The sequence below is a fragment of the Patella vulgata genome, chromosome 4, assembly GCF_932274485.2.
Source record: "Patella vulgata chromosome 4, xgPatVulg1.2, whole genome shotgun sequence".
NCBI classification, from domain to species: domain Eukaryota; kingdom Metazoa; phylum Mollusca; class Gastropoda; family Patellidae; genus Patella; species Patella vulgata.
In genome coordinates this window covers 44,599,081-44,624,014 of record NC_065882.2, presented here as the reverse complement: position 1 = coordinate 44,624,014, position 24,934 = coordinate 44,599,081, and the positions used below count along the sequence as shown (strand labels likewise).

The window sequence follows — 24,934 nt, the reverse complement described above, 5'->3', positions numbered from 1 at the left end:
ACTGCAAACCTTTAAATATTTGATAATATTCATCCATTTTTGTGAAGAAAATCCATGAATTATTCATTTTATCAAAAAAGCACATGTTGTATTTCTATCCAGTTTGTTGAAACACAATACATAACATGACAGCCCTTCTCTTTGGTCTGCTGTGTGGTCCAAGAGATGATAAAAATTCCATGTGTGCCGGGATTACCAAATGTTTACATTGTAGCTATTTTGGATAGCCTCGTTCATCAAACAATTAGTTTCTCTGCAATACTGTTATGTACTAGTTAATTGAGTGTAGTACATTTCGCGCGTTCTGACATAATGTAGTTAAAAATAAGTTGAACAAAGGCTCTCAGAAACCACTCACAAAAACCCGAATGTTACATGGGTGACAACTATTTAAAGCATATCACGTCAGTTTGACATTGTTAAATGGAGTTTGACATTGTTAAATGGAGTTATCTCCCCAAAATCGGGCATGCACCCAAAAGAAAAGGGACCAACCTCAGGGTATAAGGAATATGTATTTTAAGTTTCAAGATGATCGATTTAGAATTGTGGCCTGTAGGCGACACACAAAAAGAAAATTGGCATGGCTCTGCCCCTGGGGGTTGGGCATGTAGGGCCTACTCCAAATGATAAGGATGTTCCAAATGATAGGAATGTTCCTTAGGGTACAAAGAATAAGTATATAAAGTGTGGCTCTGCCCCTGGGGGTTGGGCATGTACCCCAAACGATAGGGATGTTCCTTAGGGTACAAAGAATGTGTATGCAAGATTATAAGTTAAGAAATGTGGCCTGTAGACGACAAACAAACAAATACTAGAAATGGGCGTGGCTCTGCCCCTGGGGGTCGGGCATGCACCAAAAACAATAGGGATCTTCCTTGGGGTATAAGGAATAAGTATACCAAGTTTGAAGAAAATCCAGTAAGAATTGCGCCCTGTAGGCGACACAAAGACACACGAAAAGAAAATGGGCGTGGCTCTGCCCCTGGGGGTTGGGCATGCACCCCAAACGATAGGGATGTTCCTTAGGGTACAAAGAATGTGTATGCAAAGTTTCAAGATTATTAGTTAAGAAATGTGGCCTGTAGACGACAAACAAACAAATACTAGAAATGGGCGTGGCTCTGCCCCGGGGGGTCGGGCATGCACCAAAAACAATAGGGATCTTCCTTGGGGTATAAGGAATAAGTATACCAAGTTTGAAGAAAATCCATGAAGAATTGCGCCCTGTAGGCGAACCACAGACACACACACACACACACACACACACACATACAGACATACACACACACACACACACAGACAGGGGCGACGGCATAATACGTTCACATTATGAATGTGGACGTATAAAAATACATCACAACATTTAAGTGGGAATTAAAATTAATTTCAGAAAAACACATATTATAATAAATAATTTACATGGATTTACTGTCTTGTGATTTTGAACTCCAAAAACTTTATTCTTAGATTATTAGTGCTAATTAGGAATTTATCCATATTATACAAATCCTACAGGAAAAGTCAAAATAATCTATCTTGAAGTTCCATTATTAGAGTTAATACCAGAAACCTATTTTGGTCAGATTTTCTCTGCTTAGTTTAGTAATTCACATAGTAACAACATTTATAAACCATTATGACAATTTGGGTGTTGGTGGATGCATGTTTCGTTGTTTGACAATTTATCTTTAATTACATATATTTGTTACTGTTTTTTTAGATGTAGAGTTCAACCAAATCTCATTGTATGCTTACCAGAAGCATTTTTAATTAAAACTATACAAACATTTCATAATGTTTTATTTTTGGTTGTTGATTCAACTTAATTTCATCTTTATCTAAAGTGATTTCTTTATAGGAGGTGTTTAGTAACCACTCAGATTTGGATTGGCTGACTCAAGATTAACCTGCCAATCAACATTTTTATTGGCTCTCTGATCAAGGTCAAAGATATTATGATGCTCAGAGCACGATTTATTAAACATGTCTTAAGATGGAAATATAGTGACCAACAGAAAAATATGGAATGAAAAATAACAACTAATTTCAATTAGATTGTACATGAAGTTGAGCAACAGGAATAATATATTAAAATAATAATAATAAAACCCACCTGATATGCTGTTGTATTCTGTGTTGTTAGAGCAAAGTCATAGTCCGATGCCATCTGAGCAACTGATGTAGCTTTATTTTGTACTACACTACTTCTTGTCACCATTTCCATGACATCTACATTAGCTGTATCAGTTTTGTTTTTATACATCTGCGAATTTATTTCTAGATTAGATACCTGTAAAAAATAACAAATTTTCCAATGGGATTTATATCCAAGATATGAAAATGCGCATAATAAAACCGACAATTATAGTGGATAATTCAAATAGACAGTGACATATAGGTGACATCAGAGAGCCATCTCTAAACTATAGTTATCAAATGATGATGTTTCGTAAATAGCAGTGGTTTATTCCCTCAGAGCATTTGAAAGCTTGAATGTAAATAGTGCTGTTTAAGGCAATCTTTTTACAAAACTAATTTCATAAACAAATTTTCACTAGCAAACATACAATTTACATTCTAAAGATAAAATATTAGATACAATTGATTTTAAAAAAATCAATGTTTAGATAAAATCAACCACTTGATCACTTCAGTGAAGTTCAAAGGAAATATATATTCCAGGATTAACTTTAAAACTAAGCTACCTCTGTGAAATTTTGTCACTGAGGTAAGGAGAAAGAAGCATTTTATATTTAATAATTAAGCATATTGTGGTTAAATCATCTGCAGTACAACCATATTCCTAAAATATTCCACAATCACATCCTAGGACCACTAAGCCTCCCACTAGGCTATATCCTTACAAAGTGATAGGCTATGTCTCTTCATACAGTAATTAAATCAAAATTTTGCCATTAGCCTTGAAGACTGATTATCTTTATAGATCAAATACTTTGACTCTTCATATGAATAAATCTGAATGCCCAGTACTGGTTTGGACTACAGAATGAAATTTGGTTGAATTATATTTAGGTCTTAGGGTAAAAATATAATAACCTGTTCCATAAAGTTGTTAATTTCCATATCACTTGTAGATTCTAAACTTGTTAAGTTACCAGTCACGTTAAGCAACGAACCAAAATTATTCTCTGTGATACCCAGAGCATCCAATGATGTATTAAGCTGTAACTGTAAATTCTGTAGAATAACATCTTGTTCTTGAATGGCTGAAATTTTCTGTGTATTATTCCACAATCCTTCATATCTTTCTATTTGTTTCAAAGTATCATTACCAAGTGAATACTGACAGTCACCACATGCTGAAATATAAAAACAGGATTAATGAAATTAAAATTTACAATGTGATCTGTTTTCAAGCAAACAAGGAGTTTTGTTATTATATTGTTTTTTCTTCTACCTTAATCAATAATATAAAATACACACCTGTACATCCTGTAGTACTGAATCCAGTATAATATAAAATACACACCTGTACATCCTGTAGTACTGAATCCAGTATAATATAAAATACACACCTGTACATCCTGTAGTACTGAATCCAGTATAGAATTTCATACATTCATCACATTGTCTTCCACCAATACCAGGTTTACATCTACACTGTCCTGTTGTTATATCACATTCATTTACACCACCTTCTGTACCAGTACTATTGCAATTACAACCTATAACACAATTAAACACAAATCATTAGTAAATACACCAAGAGAACAGAGACACAATTGCAATATTCCAGACTAATACGGAAATGTAGACTTTCAGTCATATTTTCTTTATTAGATGACTCCTCAATGATATTTCATTTCTATCCAGGAACATCAAGCGCAAGATGGCATGGAACCAAAGTTTTTCTGTTTTAAGTTCATAATTTTGAAAAATTTAAATAAAGAACATTGTTCTTTGCTTTAAAGGTAAAAATGTGAATGGCCACTGTGCAAAACATTTTCAAAATTTACAATCCAAACATTTCTAAATTCAACAGGCTTCTTCCTTTTACCCCAATGAGTAATCTCACTTAGTTTAACAATTTTAATTGAAAAGATTTATTTAATAGGAACAGAAAAAATCAGATAATTCCGCAATTTGCGATCAAAAAATTATAAATTGGCAAACACAGAAAATTTCAATCAAAAAATTGATGGGTTCTTCCTTATACACTAACAAAGAATCCAAGTTATAAAAAGTTCTATAAAGAATTGACCCTGAATCGCGTTCACTAGAATTTATAAGTATGAACGTAAATGAAGAGATAATTCTTAAATTTGTGATCAAAATTTCGATAAATTTCTTTTATATCCCCACAAAAAAAATCAATGCAAAATTGAAACAAAACTGACAAGAACACCAAAGAAAAATGAAATTGACCTACAACTCGCATTAAATGTGGGCGTATAAAACTGATCACTGGCTGTCAGGTTCATTGAGGCCTTAACCCAACAAACCTTTAAAGGAACATATCTAATTAAACAGAACAGTACTATGTATTTAACAATTAATAAGAAGAAGGGAAATGAATAATTTGCTTTACATTATAAGAGCACAAATATATGCCAACCACCAACTCTGTCATCCAGAACATCTTTAATTTTAGACCCAATCTTAATGCGTCTTTCTGGTAAATCACAGAAATCCAAATCTTATCCATCAACTAAACAAACAGTACTTTAAATAATGTGCAGGCATGATTAACCATGGCAAATGCCAACCTTGTTTGACCATCCAGAAAAAAATTGTTCTGCCCATGTCCATAAACTATTTATTAAATCAATTTATATGTAAACTTTTTATGTTTTTTCCCCTTCAACCCTCCATTTGATCGAAAAACCCTATAACATATTTTGGAAAAATCATAATTCTATGCTCTCTTTTTGCTGAAATATGAACTGGTTTACACAGTCCATAAATATTCATAAAGGGATTTCTGGTATGCACTTGGATAATTTGCCACCCCCCAAGAAGTGTCGTGTCACCACGAGCATATGACCCTCTCAGCCCCCCCCCAACCCTCCATGTAATGGCCCTGCTAATGAATGAAGATGGCAATAGATCATGCAGTGTGCTGTGAGGGAAATTGTGCCCCGACACTGACAGCAGTGTTTCTGTCTACCACTCGTAGAATTTCAAATGGCAAGATTTATTATATGTGCAGGCTTACATGTACAATGGACCTCAGTTTTCCGTCCCATCCTTGCATGGCCCTCTGACCTGCACCACTGATAAGGGGAAACCAGGATGAAAAATCCTGAGGAACTTTCTCGATCAACACTGGGATTGAACCCAGGACCTCCTGCTTAGTGAGCCAACACCTTACTCATTGAGTCACCATGGTTCCCTTTACTTCTGTAAACAAGTTACTTACTTTCACAAGGCTGGAGGGGTAAACCAAAATAACCAGCATTGCATGTAGAACATTTATCACCACTAGTATTAGGTTTACATGTACATTTACCATCATTATCATTACACTGTAATGTTTCACTACCTGCTTCTATACATTCACATGGTACACAACCTAAGAAAATAACATAAAGACTACAAATATAATCTCTTTTTCATTTACAAAAATATGCTTTACAATTATTGATATTAGATTGGATAGAACCACAGAAAAAAAGTTAAGTCATTTTTGATTTCTTTTCTAAACCACATAATGGATCTATATACATCTGGCTAGAATGTGGGGTGGCTAGTAAGGAAATGTTATAAAATAACTTGTTGAATTGAAGATTTATAAGTGACCATAAATATAAAAATATTTGATGAATTGTGGAATATAGTTCAAGTAGCCAATATTTATTACAGTATAATACCTGGTTTTGTTATATCACTGAAACCCCAGTAACCTGTTTCACAGGCGCTACACTTTCTGGTACCAACACCACTATGGCAAGGACACTGACCACTATCATAATCACATTTATCTGTATCAATTGATCCCCTGGAATCACATTCACATGCTGCAAAATAACATTTAAAATTTATATACACAGGGAAAACAATTACCAGGTGTTAATAACATAATATGTACACAAAAATAGTGGAATTAAGTCAAATAAACACACAGTTTTCTTTCAGAATTGTAACAATAAACTCTATCATGGCAACTGCTATACTTTGCATTCATCTAGACTGTACAAAATGCTTATAATTCATAAACATCTCCCAACATATGTAGTCTAGACCATCACAATTTCACTTCAGTAACACTAGTAATTATATTTAAAACAAGAATTTTATGTGTAGTAAGAAGTTATCCAGAAGGAAGGAAATTACCTACCAGAACAATTTTGCATTGTAGCATTGCCAAAAAAGCCATCCTTGCATCTCTCACAATGGTCACCAAAAGTATTTTCTTTGCAGTCTATACAAAGACCATTTGCACATGAATTGCTATTTCCATTACAATCACATTTTTTACATGTACCAGTATATAAAATTTTTGGATTACCATAATAAAATGTATCACAACTGAAAAAAAAAAGAAGAAATAAACGTTCTATGTTTTAAACCACACAAATTTCTTCATCTTAAAGTAAAATGTTTGAAGTGAATTTATTGAATTTTATATTTTACAAATCAATTTTTCAAAAAATATTCCATCCAAAAGCTGGCCATAAAAGTTTGAATTCTTATTTGACTAGAACATTTCTTGATTCACGTTAACTGTTTCATTGACACCACAAATGGTATTATCTAGTGATTGTAACAAGTGAAACATCATCTGCACTTTTGACACTTCTGGTCCTCTCTTTTTTTCCTTGACTGTTATGTCAATGAGGAAGATTCAGAATTGTAAAGCGTTTACAAAACAAGCTGAAAAAAATATCAAATACAATGCATAGATGTAAGTAGATTTATTTAACTTACTTATCACAATTATCACCAATATAACCTGGATTACAGTATAAACATTTGGACTGTATATCACATGTTGAATTAGATACTCTAGGCTCATAACATGTACATTCTTTACAATCATCTGGTGTACCAAGAGTTGCGTCACCATAAAATCCAGCTTGACAAGATTCACAATTTGAACCTATAAATAAAAGAAGAAAACGTGTCACAATTCAAAGTGGTTCTATATCATAACAAAGTAGAGTGAAAAAGGGTCCTGCAAACCTGGGTCTGGCTTGGAATGGAACGGAATTTAATGTGTCATCATGTATTCCCGATTCAAACCCCAAACATCCATGTATACATGTTCAAAATTCCAAAATGCATGATCAATTAAACCAAAGGCATTTTTGACTCAACAGGATACATTTCGATTTTATCTTTATTTTGTAAAATTTACCTGTTGTTTGATGTTGGCATTCCAGACATTCACCTGTTGTTGGGTTACATTTCGTAGCATGATTGTTGCATTCACATTTTGTGCATATTCCTAGATAAGGGTGGCTTGTGACATTTTCTCTTTTATATCCTTCAGCACAAGACTAAAAAATACACAAGTTTATTAGACATATTAAGAATATATTTTTCTAGACATGCACAACTCAACATATTACACTGCATGTACAGCATTGCATTTCAAGCCAATCTGATTGATGTAAGGTAGAGGCTGTGATTACGATAGAACTATAAGTAGAATATATTTTCCGATTTTTGTTAATATACCTGATGGATCTGTTATTGCATTAGAACAGATTAGCCAAACAGGAAGGAAAGACAGAAACACAATTTAAAATCCTTACATGATTAAAGAAATACACTTATAACTACTATTCCTTTCATCCATATTTCTGCAACTTCAAAAGAGCATATCAATATGAAGTAATAATACATCCCAGCACATTTAATGCAATTTCATTCCAGCTTGTCTAAATAACTTAGTAAATGATAGCTACAAATTAAACCTTAAATACAATAGGGCACAATGTCTCAACTCCAGCTTGTCGACAAGAATTGACACAAGGGGAAAAACTCCATATTACCTCAATATCCAACAGGGTGCATATCGTCGGTCAAGTGTCAAAAGGGTGTATCTCGGGGAAATTAGTCAATACACTTTTTTGCATTTTTAAACTCTCCCAATTAATATGTACATTTCTGTCTAAGCTGTGTATCTCTACGCCAATTAGAACTGTTCTGGGTATCAGGTGTCCAAATGTTGTATCTTGATTTGTGGAAATTTTGAAATGCAAAAAGTTCAATTTTTAATCTTTAGAAATTCTTAGATACACCCTTTTGACACTTCACCGACGATATAATGTACAATAACAATAATTCTTGAAAGTATTAACATCAAATTACAGCCATAATCCCCAATCCAAGAGAATATTGAAGCCAGAGCTCGGCTTTTATATTGGGTTTCCAAATACAAATGAAAATACAATCCAGCTTTAGCATTTATTTCGAAGTAAAAATAGCAAATCTTTTCAAACTGAAACTTGTTATGAGCAGATAAATAATGATGCATAGACATACAGTTTCAGGTAAGAAACATTTTCTAGAAGGGTTCATAAATTTACCAAGTTAAAACAAACAAGAAACGGGAAGATATAGAAAGCAAGCCTTGAACCTCCATATATAAAGCCTATAGCCCAATCTGGTCCTGATGATCTCAGCCTTAATTGTCTTGACTAAAACATTCATCTGGACAAAAAGTGCTAAATTTGTAAATACATAATGTACCATGCTACGACTGATGGAGAGGAAAAATTGCCCATCACCTTGTATTTGAAATATTCAGAATGCATTGTTAACTGTTGGATGGAGACAACATTTCTGCAAGTCATATGCAGAACTACAGACTAATAATTTGATTTTGTCAAAGTAGAGATGATCTGGACTGGAGTGATAAAGACTAAGCCCAGACTTGTTCTTCCACCAATAAACAACATAAAGTGTACCGTCACCAGGGTTCTATTATGTTATCTTACCTCACAAGATAATCCAGTATAATTGGTCCCACAAATACAATTCTCAACACTAGGATTTACAGATCCCACTGTTTCCTTTTTAGAGTAAACCATTCTATATAAACTGTATTTTACAAAAATGTTTTAGTGATATTGGAAATGATTTGTTTTTAGGAAGAATTACTGTTAATTCTGGTTTACTACATTTTTCAAAATATTAAATGTTAGCTGAAAATATGACACTCTCCATACATGGATTTCTTGTTTTACAGTAATATTTTGGTTTAATTTCGTCTCTCAGATCAGACCCTGTAGACTAGGAGAGCAGACTGTATATCTGTTTAAACCATTTCAGGATATTTATGCACATGAAGAACATGAAACTGTATCTGATAGAAGAGTACAATTTTTGTTAAACCTAATAGATATAAATCTAACTTACTTGGATGTATGTGTTCCACCGAGAAAAGAAGCAGGCAGTAAAATATATTTAACTTCACTAATGGCTAGAATAAAATCACTTCTTGACAAAACAGTTGAAGTTCCTTCTTTTACCCAATATTTTTCTGATAAAGGTATGCTTAGTGAGTGCCTTGTATCTGCGGTTATGCTTGTGCCAAAATTATGAATGTAGCGACCTTTCTGTCCAACCATAATAGCTTGTGGTGGCATAGCTACACCACTACCAGTGTATAAAATCTCAATGTCAATGGTTGTACCATACAAGGTTAAAAGGTTGCCTTTTAGGTCATCTGGCGCCATCCAATATTCAGATGAGGAGACATTAAATGTCACAGAAAGATAAGGTGTAGTATCAGAAGTAATAACATTAATTGCTATGTTTTCATTGATAATGCCCTGATTGTTACTCAGTTTTCTAGATGATTTTAACTGTCCACCAGTACCAGAATTCGTTGTTAACAATGTGGAAATCTATGAAATAAATGACAATACATTAGAACATAGTCATAATGTTTTCCATTCAAGATAATTAATTAGAATGTAATTTTTTAAAGGAGTGACAGTGGCCTTAATGTCTGTTTTACATGTATTTTGGATTATAAATTATAATATTGATGTGCTGCTGTCATTTGGCGGCACAGTTTTAACCAAATTAAAATATGCTGACAATAAGATTTGTTCTAATTATTTATTTTAAGTATGGGTTAGCTTTATGTATAAGATCTGTTTTTCAAAAATGTTGATATAGCATACTGTTACTTATACATTTAATGTCTTTTTCAAAAAGTGGATAGAGAAAAATCTCCTCTCATCCGAGCGCCCGAAGGGCGCGATGGATGAGAAGGATTATATGAATATATAAAGTCCGAGGGCTCGAGGATTTATATTGCATATTTCTCATTGATCTAAATAAATATGTATACTAACTCAACATTCAAAGTCTAAAAATAGCACAATTGCACGTGCAGCACTGTGTCAACATACGCCTGACTATAAATAAGAGGTAAGGCTCGGCTCTAGTTGTCTCTTTAAAGTTTTGTTGGCAACCATATATATTCATATAATCCTTCTCATCCAACGTGCCCTTCGGGCGCTCGGATGAGAGGAGATTATATTCCATTATATGCCCTTCGGGCATCTCTGATTTATATTGCATCATTGAAAGGGTTGTCAACAAAAGAGAAAACAAATAGTAGGCTGTTAAAATTTATCCATATAATTAAAAAAATGTATTATTTCCTGTAGAACAAAAAAAACTTATCATTGTTCCATGATACTGTTTTAAGATTGTCTGAAATAGAGTATCCAGAATTAAACGATGCAGATCAGGAAGTTGAACGAATTCAATGAGGCTTATATTCAGAAGTATCAATTCCTGCCAGTACAATGGTTTCTTAAGCCAATGGCCAATGGTAGATGGCGTTACTGCTCTGAGTGTAATACATGTATGAGATACAATAAGTTCTGAAGTTAATTCAACATAATACTGGAGAGTAGATCAGTAAACTAATCCAATTTGACCTGGTATAGAGGAGAAGATTGACAAGAAATTTTCCAAACTTTCACTTCCTCACCTTATAGCATTGCCATAATCTAGAAAGCGATTAATACTAAAAGCTCTTAATGTGGCACCTTTGGGCTGTAGCTAGAGCCAATAAGTTCACTGTTATATAAGTGAGAAGCTTCAAAGATATACCTTCTAAGGCAAAAAAACAATTTAATAGAATAGAAACACACCAGGTTGCTACAAAACAAGATTTTGGAGGATCAAGATTAAAAATACCTTCCAAAAAACAATAAATAATGGCATGGTTTCTGAACTTCCTGCTGCCTGAAACATTCAGAGTCTGAACAATTGCTGATCTGTAGGTGTTAGCAACACTATAGGAATACTAGACAACAAATCACTCAAATAATTTGCAATATTTTCTACTGTAGGACCCAAAGGATCAATTTGTTTCCAATCTGCCTAAAAATTCTATCGTCTCAAGGTCAGATTATACTGTTTGTTAATTCCTGGTCTCCAGGACCTGAGAATAGTGTCAATAGCATGTTGTGATAGTCCTCTATTAGTGAGGGTTTGCTTGAGACGAGCATTCATGTATAAAATTTTGCCTCCCATGGGGTAGCACATCCCATGGTGAACTAAACGCAAGAGGTCCTTCCGTAGGAGCAAATGAATGGGGTTAGAAATTAGCATTGCTAAGAGTCTAGAATATCATACCGGTATTGGCCATCCTGGCACTATAATTATAGCATGGTCTCTGATTATTTTGTTGAGATACCGGTACTTGGCAACTACACTGAAACTTTCAGTGAGAAGAGGAAGATGTATTGGTGAAAATTAAATCAACTCATCTTTAATACATCATATTCAAGAGCCAACCAAAATGGATCAGACTGTCAAGATACATACTTTACAACTTGGTAAATAAGCTGTGGTGTAAATAGATCTATTTCCAGTACAGATATAAGATTATATACCCTATGAAAAATGTGCTTAATCAACTTCAATTCTGTGAAGTCAGAAAAATGTCTAGATAATGCATCTGTTATGCTATGAGACATAATGATCTATATTTAGCAGATAAATATTTCTAGAAGCACACCGGTACCAAATTTGTTTGCTTATTTTAAAACAATTTATCTATAGTTCCCCAATATTATAAATATATGATAATTATAGGATATGGTGTTATCACATGGAACAAGTATATACGTATTAGAAAAATTGCTGTACAATGATGTCCATCCATAGAAAACTGCCAGCAGTTCAAGATAATTTATTGATATTCTGAACTATTCCAAAGCAGATAGATGTGAATATCATAAGGAGTGAGCACCCGATACATAAAGAGAAGCATCCAAAGTAAAGACACAAGAGTGGTCTAATATGGTTACCATTTTAAATGCTAATGTTATAAGATAAGATAAGATAAGATTTTATTGCATCGAAACATCCATTTAGAACAGCATACAATATAAACGTGTACATAAAGATTATAACGATATGACAATTATTACACAAGACACACAATATTGCATCGGAACCTCCCTTGAGGACAACATACAATATACAAAATATACAGGTGCAAAAAAATGGACGGATACACAAATATGGACGGACATAAATTTAAAGCACTCATAAATAAACAGTATGAAACCTGCATATGGAACAAAATGTACAAAGTATTAAATCACATAACTCGACAGTATAAGACCCACATACAGGGTACATAATATATCAAAATACAAAACAAAGCGTGCGCACATAAAAGAAAATAAAATATCATGCATATTTAACAGATGTCTCTCCTAAGAAAAGAGAAGTAGACAAAGGCTGCGACACTTGTGGCTATAATACTCATATATGTAACCACCAGTTTAACTCAAACGTCATTGAGGGAAATACCCATATGAATAATTACATTCTGTTCAAGTTGAAGCTCTAGATTACTCTTTTATATAGGCAAAGGTACTAAAAGTATTGCTGTTTGTAGAAAAGGAACACAGTCCAATAAAATACTCTTTGTCTGATAGTGAGCTTGTTTGATGTTAATAAAGCTCTGGCCTTGGTTTTGACTTTATCCTTCGTTGAGTAAGAGATCAGTAAATAAATGACAATTAATAGTAAATTCTAAAAAATAATTTCTTTAGAAGGAAATCCTAGCTCTCGAAAATATCTTACAGCTTTCTGTGTGTAAAACCACATTCTTTTGCAGTGTTGATAGTGGAAAAGAAAAAATAGAATTGTCTGTAAAATATGAACAATGTATACACTGCCTGCGAAGGATTGCAAAATTTGATTTGAAAAACTTTAGAAAGAACTCTTGGAGCTGAGGAAACTCTGAAACGGAGACGTAATCTCAACCGTTTGATCTCAAATAAAATGTAAATATTATTTATGATGATCTGGACGAATATGAATAAAAAAAAAACATCTTTTAGATCCATTAATGATAGAAAATCCTCTCTATGTATTATACTGATAGAAGCAAAGCATAAAGTTTCTTGTGTAAAATGTTTTCAGGTTTATAACAGGACGATAATCGTCAGTCTTTTTCTGTAACTAAAAAGATATTAGAAAAAAACTGATTGGTATGAAAACCAGGGAATACCTGGACATAAAGCCTTCTTACTTAACATTAAATTAATCAACAAACTCCATCTGCTCTGAAATATACAGAGGTGGTTAGGCAAGCAAAGTTGAAAGGGTGGTTGAAGAAAACTCAAACCGGTACCCGCTAACTGTATTAAGAATCCAGTTATCTGATGTCATGATAGACCAACGGCCTAAAAAGTATTCGAAATGTGGCTGGCTACAAAAGTATTACCTACAGGTGTTACTGTAGCTGGGTTGATGCTGCCCTGAAAACGGAGGCCTGTAAAAGGATTGCTGCTTAGTACTCGACTCAACATGATTACCAAATAATACATATAATGTATAATTGATTGACTGATCTATACAAAGTCGTATTGACTGGCCGATTGGAAGAACAGAGTGGGTGATATCAACGACTTAAATAACGTTTAAGGGAATTCCTAAGTTTTAAAGACAATTCCAAATGGGTATTACCCTGGATCACTTACTGAATCAGCAATAGAATTTTTCGTATCTTAATTTTTTGACAGCAATGACAATAAGGGTGAAACACCAAGGCCCATTATCTTCTGTATATCCTGAATAGCCGCATCTTGTGACTGTGCTTGACGGAGTAAAAACTGACCAAATGTCAGTGTCCACCTGAGGTGCAACATACGGCCACATGCATTTGTAATTTTTCTTTTTAAATAGGGTCTTTAACAACCAGTTAATCTATCTCAACATGCTTCATGGTAACCATATTAACTAATTTATAGATTAACGATCGAATCATTTACTGCATTGTCACCCTGAAAAATGGGGGAAAAAACAAAATCACTGAACCCCTGGTCAGGACTGAAATCATTATACTGTTGATTCAGGGTCAAAAATTATGAACCATTAGGTTCCATAGATTGGTCTGGACAAAATGATGCATTTGCATGACGAATTTGCCTGACAAGTCTTGTGCTCGTCAATGACCCCGTCTTTATATAAGCCCAGTCGGAAAAGAACAGTAGAAGTTAAACCTCATTTCATTTCATTTTATTTCTCATCAATGACATTATTATTAACATTGTTGTCTGTAAACAAAATCGTTAAAAATATAAAATCTAATTGATTTTAAAATCATCTCTTCTTACATAAGTGTTATAAATTGGTAGGCTACTGTGTCATTTATTTCATTTTCATTTGTCTATAGTCATATATAAAGACTATTATTACTAAAACTAACGGTATAGGACTTAGATGCATAACAAGCCTATATATCCATTTGTTGGCGGTAGAAGTAAAAGCATAATTATTTCCATTTATTCATTTATTTCATTTTCATTTGAACTATACTATTCAAAAAAAGTAGGGGATATTTGATTTTGGGGGCATAATACTAAAATATGCAAATGACTACGAAAAAAGTCACTATAGAACCTAACAGAAGAAACATTTCCAGTTACATGTGACGCCCAAACGCACCAATAGCTACCGCATGGAATGCAGGTGATGCTTGGGATCATCATGGGGGTCCAACCCAAGATTTGCACGACTCTGACTTTGAATGTTACAGTCATTGTGGCATTGAATTCCAGGGTGGAAACATCAGTTTAATTGTTTTAGTGACCAGAAAACAAATTTTGATATGCGTCGGCTTACCCAAAATGAAAGGTTACGTGCCCTTGGCATGCTACAGATCGGCACAACACAGGCAGTTGTGGCGCGGACGATGAATGTTTCTCAGTCTGTCATAAGCAGGCTATGGTCCAGATACCGTGATACACAATCTGTACAGGACAGACCACGCTCAGGTCGACCAAGGGCGACAACTCAAGCCCAGGATCGATTTATCCGTACCTTGGCCTTGAGAAATCGTGTCATCACAGCAAATCAGATCAGCGCTCGTCTTCAAACAGACACTGGTGTGAGAGTGAGTGGCCAGACGATTCGGAATCGACTGCATAGGGGTCACCTTCGCGCCCGACGTCCTCGCGTGATCCCTTGTTTGAGAGATCATCACATACTGGCAAGACGTCGTTGGTGTAGGGATCGTCAACACTGGGATAATCGACGCTGGAGCAATGTGATGTTTTCAGATGAGTCAAGGTTCACTGTTGATTTTTTGGACAGACGTAGGCGGGTGTGGGGTCGTCGAAACGAGTGCTTCCAAGACGTTAACGTCATCAAACAAGATCGATTTGGGGGTGGTTCTGTTATGGTGTGGGGAGGCATCACTGTTGCTGGAAGAACGGCTTTACATGTTGTTGCAGGGCGTGTTACAGGCCAGTACTACCGGGACAACATCTTGGCAGTCCATGTTGTGCCGTTCGCACGACGTCATGGCCGCCGTTTCATCTTCCAGGATGACAACGCAAGATGTCACAGGGCCAGGATCGTTACAGGTTACCTCCAACAACAGAACATCACCACATTACCTTGGCCAGCACTGAGTCCCGACCTCTCCCCCATCGAGCATGTCTGGGACATGCTTGGACAGAGGTTACGTCAACGTCAACAACGTCCTGCCAATGTCCAAGAACTTGCTGCTGCGTTGCAACAGGAATGGGACAATCTGGACCAAAATGACCTTAGACGTCTCATTAGGAGTATGCCACGTCGGATCAATGCTTGTTTGGCAAACAGAGGAGGATTTACCCGTTACTGACTTGGTTGTGATGCTGTGGTAACTTTGCTGTTTGACCCCGGGTATCATTTTACCCTTATAATGGTCAGTCTGTGCCTTACTTAGTCTAACGATCATTTGGAATAAATCGATGAATGTGAACTTCATTTCATTTTGTCATTTGTTTCTTCGTCAGTTTCATTAGGTGACTTTAATAACACTTAAAAATCAAATATCCCCTACTTTTTTTGAATAGTATATATAGTCATATATAAAGACTAGGCTATTATTACTAAAACTACCGGTATAAGGACTTAGATGTTTAACAGGCCTATATATCCATTTGTCGGCGGTAGAAGTAAAAACATAATCATTTCCATTAAAATATACACTCCGAACAGAGGACACGTGGTCACGTAGATAGAAAAAAATGATTATCAACACCAAGCGACACGATTATTACTGACATGAAAAATGTCAAAATGACTGCAATCAACAGACAGATTGGGGTAGAGTGAAATTAATGGTGAAACAAAAGAATCCACAGTATCCGTAATGGCAATACCACTCGGCCTGAATTTATCTACCTGATCGGGACATTACGAATCTTGTTTTAGTCACAAGGTTTAGAAGGCACTATACCTTTCTTTTTAAAAATACGATTTATTACTTGTCCCTTTAGCCGCCTCGTTACCGGTGTAAACATCCGGTTGAGATATTTATAATTTAATGGCGGCTTATCTTTTACCGATCGTATCTACATCAACCAAGAGGTCTAACCTTCATCAAGGATGAGAATGTCCGGGTCTAAGTTTATAGAAACAGACTCTCCGGACAAAACCTCTCAAAATCATCGCTTGGAGATTTACTAAATTCAACATGGAATAAAGCAATAAACGGGCGTGAAACAACGCCACAAAAAATATGTGGACCAGCACAGCGTACCGGTCGCGATCACGTAAAAAAGGAATTGAATCTACGATCCAACAAAATCGCAAAGTAATAGTATACGATATAATATGACTATGTAGTGCGCTACTACTAGTCATGGTCTAGATCAAAAAAGAAAAAGACAACCAGAGCCGAGCCTTACCTCTTATTTATAGTCAGGCGTATGTTGACACAGTGCTGCACGTGCAATTGTGCTATTTTTAGACTTTGAATGTTGAGTTAGTATACATATTTATTTAGATCAATGAGAAATATGCAATATAAATCGGAGATGCCCAAAGGGCATATAATGGAATATAATCCATCTGCCCTGCAGTACATCTCAAACTGGTTGTGTTTTTACTCTGGAAACAGCAATCAAATTGTTTATATTTTGAAAATATAGTACAACAACATGCAGATTTATATTAATATTGTATAACTGTTAAGAGGTTAAAGATAAAGGTGTACAACTAACCACTATTACTCGTTGTGAACTAGAAGAGCATGTTTTTGTGATTCCCATACATATACAGTCTAAACATCCCTGTTCATTGTTTCCATTTAAGTAAAAAGATGTATCAGAACATTTATCACAAGACAAGCCAGCAACATTACTCTAAAATGAAAATATATGATTCTAATCACAATTATTATACAATTAATAGGCAATCTGATGTAATTTCTTTCACAAACAACCAATATTGTCTTGAAATCAACTTTTCTACAGATCAGACAGAATTGAATTCATAAAAGTTTAGTGAAGAATGTTATTTAATATCGATATTTAGTAATGGTATTTTAGTAATTGAGCTGTTAACTTTATCTATTGAATTATTGTACAATATGTTGGTAACCTTCTTTTTTGTACCACCCAAATGCAAGTGCTTGCCAGACCCTGTTATCCTGCACCATTGACAACAGGAACCCAGGCTGGAAAATGAACTTTCTCAGTCAACACAAGGATCGAAGCCTGGACCTCCCATTTCAATAAGGCAGATACAAGTATTACTTACCTTACAAGAACACTGTCCTGATGTTTTATTACAAACCGTACCATTTGATCCTACAGTTGAACATAAACATGATGAACAACCACTAGAACTAAATCCTTTATAGTTATCTATACATTCGTTACATTTCTCTCCTTGTACACCTATCTTACATGTACATATACCTGTAGCAGAATTACAGCCTAGTTGTATTGATCCTGTTGTATCACATCCACATGGCTACAAATAAAAATATAATGCACTCTATATGTAATAAACAGTCTATAAAATAAACTAATTGTCAACCAATCCTGCAAGGTGGAATACTCCATTACATCCCACTTCTACTCGTTGCCACTGTCAACCTTTGATAAAACTGTCCTGTTTATTTGCAATACATGCATAAAAGTATCCGTGTATCAGAAATGTACAGAAAGAGTACTGTCCATTTCTGATACAAGGATACTTTTATCTACCAAGCAATAAGTATCTACCAAGCAATAAGTAGCGGACGTTAAGTCCGACCCAGCTCGCAATTGATAAGGATGGCTCTATACATTGTACATGAAACAACTAGTCAAAATCATAGTAACAAAACAAAATGGGGGGAACTACATGGCAGTTCAAAAACATATACAATGACATTAAATTAACATAACAACATATTACAAAAATCAATTATTATACATATCAATTGGCATCTATTTCATAATTTGGTTTGATTTATATTAATATGCAAAATATATAAATTAGAATATTGAATAATTATTTTAATTAATTGTGATGATAGAAGGCGCAGTTCTCTTGCTGGACACTTCACAGGCATTGAAAATAAGCAGGATGAAAAAAAACGCCTAGAAAGTCATAAACTTTATTACAAATAAATTTCAACGGAAGAACCATCCGCCGATGCATACGTTCACCAGGAATGACCCACGTTTCTCATTTCCTTTACACTACATTTAATAATATCGCAGTCCTCTACGCCATAGACAAGTTGTTTTGACGATGTGGTCTAAACAAACACGTGATTGTTTTACGCTCAGAGTATCATAGCAAGACGCACGTGTAAATACTACTCAGGTCGTCTCTCCACTGCGAAATCATTCTACCATGAAATGTAACGTGAGGCTCAGAAAGGGATAAATAATGAAAGAGCAGAAAGTATTTGTCACTTTTCGGTTGAAACGACTCGATAATAAATACTTTTTTTCACATTTTGCTTCACAATACTCGATAGAAATGTGATGTAAGTAACTTATTAGCACCTTTCCTCAGTGTATCGGTGAATATCAGGACAGTTTTGGTTGGGAGCCGACCCGGCTCCGCCTCGGCTGGGCCCCTCGACCAAAATTGTCCTGATATTCACCGATACACCTCGGAAAGTGTGCTAATAACTACTACTTATTTGTGATTAAATAGCGGTAGTGTTTTTCCTCAGGCCCAAATGAACAACTCCACCAACTTTGTCATGCATCACATTCACTAGGTTTAAAATTTTGAAAATCGATAAGTTATGAAATTTCTATCAAGACCGCAGACCTGTATCGCTTTGATAAATTGGAATATATACAAATTGGTCATTTTCTGCAATGGAACAAAAAGGAAAGCAAAAACCAGACTATGCTAACTATTTAAACCAGCGGCTGCCAGGCAGGATACACCCACATTTTGCAAGAGATAGATAGAGAACAAGCTAAAAACAAAAATGATTTTTTGTACAATCAGAGGCATAATCCAGAAAGTTATGGTCTGAAATACGCAAATATCAAAAGGGGCTGAAAGATATGTTTTAAGTTTCACCTAAATTGGATAAAAATTGTGACCTTTAGAGGGTCCATAACTTTTGTATTACATGCTTATACACAATTTGCGTACAAAGAGTGGCCATTTTGTCGGCCAGTTTCATTTCAATTTTCCCAAAATTCCAATTCAACCTTCATTATGGTGGAATGGTGATATATCTAAAATCTTAAATCTAAAAACAAAATTGTGACATCTAGAGAATCCACAAGCTAAAAATGCGATTTTTCGACCAATCAGAGGCCATATTCCAGGAAGTTATGTTCGGATATGTATGATTATTAAAAGGAACCAACATCTTTATGATAAAAACATATATTTAAAGTTTCATCCAAATCGGATCAAAATTGTGGCCTCTAGAGGGTCCACAACCTTGAAATACCATATTTTAACACTATTTGCGTACAAGGGGCGGCCATTATGTCCGTCAGTTTTTTTCTGATTTTCTCGAAATTTGAACTCAACCATCATTAGTGTATAACTGTTATATACCGGTATTCACACGTTTTTTTTTCTTAAATCGGATAAACAGTGTAACCTCTATAGGGACCACAAGCTCAAAAAGCGATTTTTCGTACAATCAAGGGGCCATAATTCAGGAAGTTACGATCAGATATGTGCAAATATCGAAAAGAAACAAGATATTTGTGTTATAAACATGCATTTCAAGTTTCATCAAAATCGGATCAAATTTGTGACCTTTAGAGTGTCCACAATCTAAAAACATGATTTTTCGTACAATCAGGGGCCATAATCCATGAAGTTATGCTCCGATATATGCCAATATCGAAAGGCACCAAGATCTTTGGGAGATAGACCTATATTTCAAGTTTCGTCAAAATTGGATAAAAATTGTGACCTTTAGAGTGTCCACAAACAAATTATGGGTGGATGGACGGTCATACAGACGTCCGGACGGACAGGGTTGACGACAATATCCGTCCACATGAAAATGTGGGCGTATAAAAATCAACAGGAGAGTACAAAATGTTGGGAACTTAAAAGACTTTATAATTTGTATGAAATAAATTACCTGACAGCCAACTGTTGAATTCCAGTTCCAATGATAAATAGCACATTGATCACATGTTCTACCTATAGTATTGGGTGGACACACACACTGACCAGTTCCCTTATTACAAAACTTATTAGTTCCTTTACAATCACAAGCTGTAATATAAAAACAAATCATTCTCATACCGAGACAAACTTTACACAGATTTTAAACTTCAAAATCCCCACCCCATTTATTAAGAATGAATGATAATACAATATAATATATTCAGACAAATATTAGACAGAAAAGATATAGTTCTAATATAAGGTACAATTTTATGGATACACAATTACTGAGTTTAATACTATCCAGCGTTTCAATGAGTATACTCTCGTCTTTATCAAGCAAATGATACAAATATGTGAATAGTAGGCAAATATATACAGAATATGCAACACAAATAACACCAATGCCTTTTAAAGAAGATAGTGTTCTACTTTATCTTCTGAAATTTCAGTCCACCAACTTACAATATTCACAGAATTGGCATGAATGGGCTTCAAGACAATGTCCCAAGCAAATTTGCTTACATATTTATATCTTTAGACATTTTTTGACATTTAAAGGTATATACAACTTACGTTTGCAACCTGTGATTGAATGATCATAAAATCCTGGTAGACATTCATCACATTTCCTTCCACCAACTCCTACTTTGCAGCTACATAATCCACCATACTGTGAGCAGTCGGTGCTAAAACTACCTTCAGGATCACATTTACAAGGCAGGGCACCATTCAAATAATATGTAGTCATTGAATATATACTTTTCTTACATAATTTCTCTACTTCAACATTTCCTTCACTAAAAAATTTAAAAGATAAACACATATTCAAAGAAAAACAACTGTTAATGCTTTGTGTCTACCAGCTTTTAAAGTAACAATTAAATCAAAAACAAACCAGATTGCAGTAGGTTTATTAAATATGTGCCGATGACATTGATGTTCAAATATCTGTGTGAAACTGGTATATTGAAGATTTATCAACTCAAAGTATAGTTATTGCAATTCAAATGATCAAACAGTTTGTGCAGAAAAAGGATGTTAAACCCCATTTCATTACCACAGGTAATACAAAAGTGCTGTAATCAATTGTTACATTGTTATCTTTTTTTAAAAATAAAAACAGATCATTTGTCCATTATTTAAAGATAATTAATCAAAACAAACCATACTACCAAATTTGCTTAAAATTCACCAAACCTTGCAACTGAAGACATTGAAACATTAAATTTAGCCCTTACAATTAAGTACCCTTGCTATAATGCTCTGGTATAGGAGAAAAAATGACAAAAATCCAAAGCCTGAAAATATTAGATAATGATATACTAATAAAAGACTATATACTTACCCAAGACTGTTCTCCAAAACATTACAAACATTACCAAATGAACTATCTACCAATGAGGCATCAGGACTATTAAATTCCACTGGCACAGCAACAATCTGGTCCTATTGAAAAATAAATAGTTCTAAAACACAAGTGTAAGAACCAGCAACGCATAATTTCTATTTTCAAACTTTAAAACTACAGAAATTATAGTTTAGGTGAAAAAGTTCATTTCATATAGACTTCCTAAAGAAGTGGTTACAATAAACATCTGACAGGTATATTTTTGCTTTCTAAAACACCTGATACTATTTTTCATTTACATACATTAGTACTTAAATAATTAATGATAGGATGCTGAAGACCCAAGAAAATATAAAATAGAGTTATAGTGGGCTCAAAGTCGAATATCTACTTATAAAAGGAGCATAAGGCCATCTGAGGATCCTTGTTGGTTGGTAGGAAATAATTCTAGATTTGCTTAAATTTGATTTTACAAAATAGTTACATTGGGGATATTCAAATTAGACACAGGCGTTTATGAGAATTCAAATATATAAGTTTTACACATTTGAAGGTGGATTTTGAACATAAATGTATAGCTAACCTAAGAGAATAAATTGTTTAACTGAAACTCCATTTAACTATATGTAAACATAAAATGTTAGTCCTTTTTTTTACTTTAAGTGCTTATAGCTAAAAAAAAAAGGTAAGTCAAAAAACAACTAAAGCCTACCAATAATATTGGTTGCAGAACTCTGATTGTTATAGTAGCAGTAAGCGGAAGTGTATAATTACTACGGATACTAAGTGTATTCACATAACACCAGCCGGTGGAACATACAGGGAAACTAACAGTTGTTTCTGGTATATCACTACCTAGAAATGGAAATTACATTCCAAAAAAACAAATAATAACGTAACACAGTGTTGAACATTAATTATATCAAATATCAATCTTTTGTAAATTCAATTATTGTCAAAAATTCAAATATTGTCATTTGAATATTTTGACTTTTTTGTTTCTATTGTATGTCTTCTCCAGTTACACGCATTTTTATTCCTGTGAGGGGTTGTGTAGGTAGAGGCCCCAGTGCACTACTTTGCCCCGAGGTCCCATAATGCTGTTTAGACGGCCCTGCATGCAATGAATTGTACAGTGCCACTGAATCATTTGTTCCATCTATATTCAATCCTATTCAAATAAATTTTCCTACCTTTTATTTTTAACAGTCCAGAGGCTGCTTGTGTGGATCTGTACCTTATTACAAAAATAAATTTCGATGATAATTGAGTTCCCCCAGGTATCACCATATTCACACCAACCACATTCTGAAAAAAAAAATCTTTATAGCAAACCCATAAGCCCACCATCATTTTGTTGTTCGAGAACATAATTGGTGAACCTATTTTGAATCTGAATGAATCAAAGCTGGAAGATTATCTAGCGTTGGTATTTTGATTACTAGTGTGGATTAAGCTGCGGGAAAATTCAATGTTTTATCGAAAAATGCAAATGATGCTTCGTTACTTTAACATAACAGACATGTATATATCAGTAGTTTTGGTTTTAATCCATAGAGTTTGAAAGAATATTCAATAGACAGAAAAACATGCAAAGAGTTATGATGAACAAATTTTGTAATCATTTCGTACTGTGTTAGTTGTCTCCTATAGGGTTCTTCTTTACAAGACAATAACAGACATGACATTGTAGATTAACTATAGCCTTTGTTTGACATTGTATAAAAACTTACTCCAGATTTTAAATCAGCATAGCCATAGCCTTTGTATCCTGCATACTGTGGTTCTTGACTAAGAGAGGCATCTCCAGTTCCAGATTCAAACTCTGCAGATATGAAGTGGACATCTGGGTAATAAAAACCAGTATTAGGCCTATAAATAAATCATAGTTTTCATAAAAAATAAATATAATTAAAAGAATAGTATTTATAGTTGTTAAAACACTATTAATTTGATATTTCATGTTAGAGACATTTGAAAATAACTAATCTATGAATGTTTTAGAAGCCCTAATAATGACTTTGCCTGGAAACAGAAAATATATAAGAATAGTTTTAAGGCAATAGGGAACAGTCCAGCATCAAGTACGAATTACAGAATTACTTTATTGGCTTTATTGCAAATTGATTTACCAGTAGCCTACTGGTAGTTCAATACTTGTGAAAATCGGTACACAATTATCTAGTTCCTACTGGCAGATAATAACTATTGATGATTTTAACTTTAATATGGCATCTTTTGAAAGATAATTTTGTCATTTGATGCAATCAAATATCATGTACTCACATATCGCATTTTGTAGCATTAATATTAGGTCTACAAGAGCACTTGCCAAATGTTTTATCGCAAATCATACTTAAAGATCCACCAACATCACAACCACATGGAGTACAGCCTATAATATTAGAAAAAGAATACAAAATGGTATAAAATATTGGCATTGGCCAGTACTATCAAAACATAGTTGAAATCCTATATGAGCTTAAGGAGAAGAAGTCAATAGCGTCTAAATTTACCCCTTTATGGTCATTTGAATAAACCTGGACAAGCACACCCAATAAGTATTTATCCCTACCACTAAGTAGAAATTCAACAAGCCATTTTGGAAGAAAGGTTAACCAACAACTGCCAGGCAGGATACGCCCACATTTTGCAAGAGATGGATAGAGAACAAGCTAAAAACAAAAATGTTTTTTTGTACAATCAGGGGCCATAATCCAGAAAGTTATGGTCTGAAATGCGCAAGTA

At 34.3% G+C, this 24,934-nt stretch overlaps 1 protein-coding gene across 1 annotated transcript in view; it reads right to left on the bottom strand.

Annotated features, from left to right (window-relative positions):
- Positions 1-9,020: 9,020 nt before the first annotated feature.
- The window catches only part of LOC126818800 (laminin subunit alpha-3), a 28,521-nt gene continuing 12,607 nt past the window's right edge, over positions 9,021-24,934 (bottom strand). The window contains exons 10-19 of the mRNA XM_050546371.2: positions 24,473-24,581; positions 23,920-24,058; positions 23,380-23,494; positions 22,899-23,041; positions 22,184-22,284; positions 21,412-21,635; positions 20,807-20,943; positions 17,995-18,210; positions 17,457-17,597; positions 9,021-9,821 (exon numbers count right to left, since the gene is read on the bottom strand). Of these exons, the coding sequence (XP_050402328.1) occupies positions 9,327-9,821; positions 17,457-17,597; positions 17,995-18,210; positions 20,807-20,943; positions 21,412-21,635; positions 22,184-22,284; positions 22,899-23,041; positions 23,380-23,494; positions 23,920-24,058; positions 24,473-24,581 (1,820 nt within the window). The 3' untranslated portion in view covers positions 9,021-9,326. The remainder of the gene's footprint in view (positions 9,822-17,456; positions 17,598-17,994; positions 18,211-20,806; positions 20,944-21,411; positions 21,636-22,183; positions 22,285-22,898; positions 23,042-23,379; positions 23,495-23,919; positions 24,059-24,472; positions 24,582-24,934) is intronic.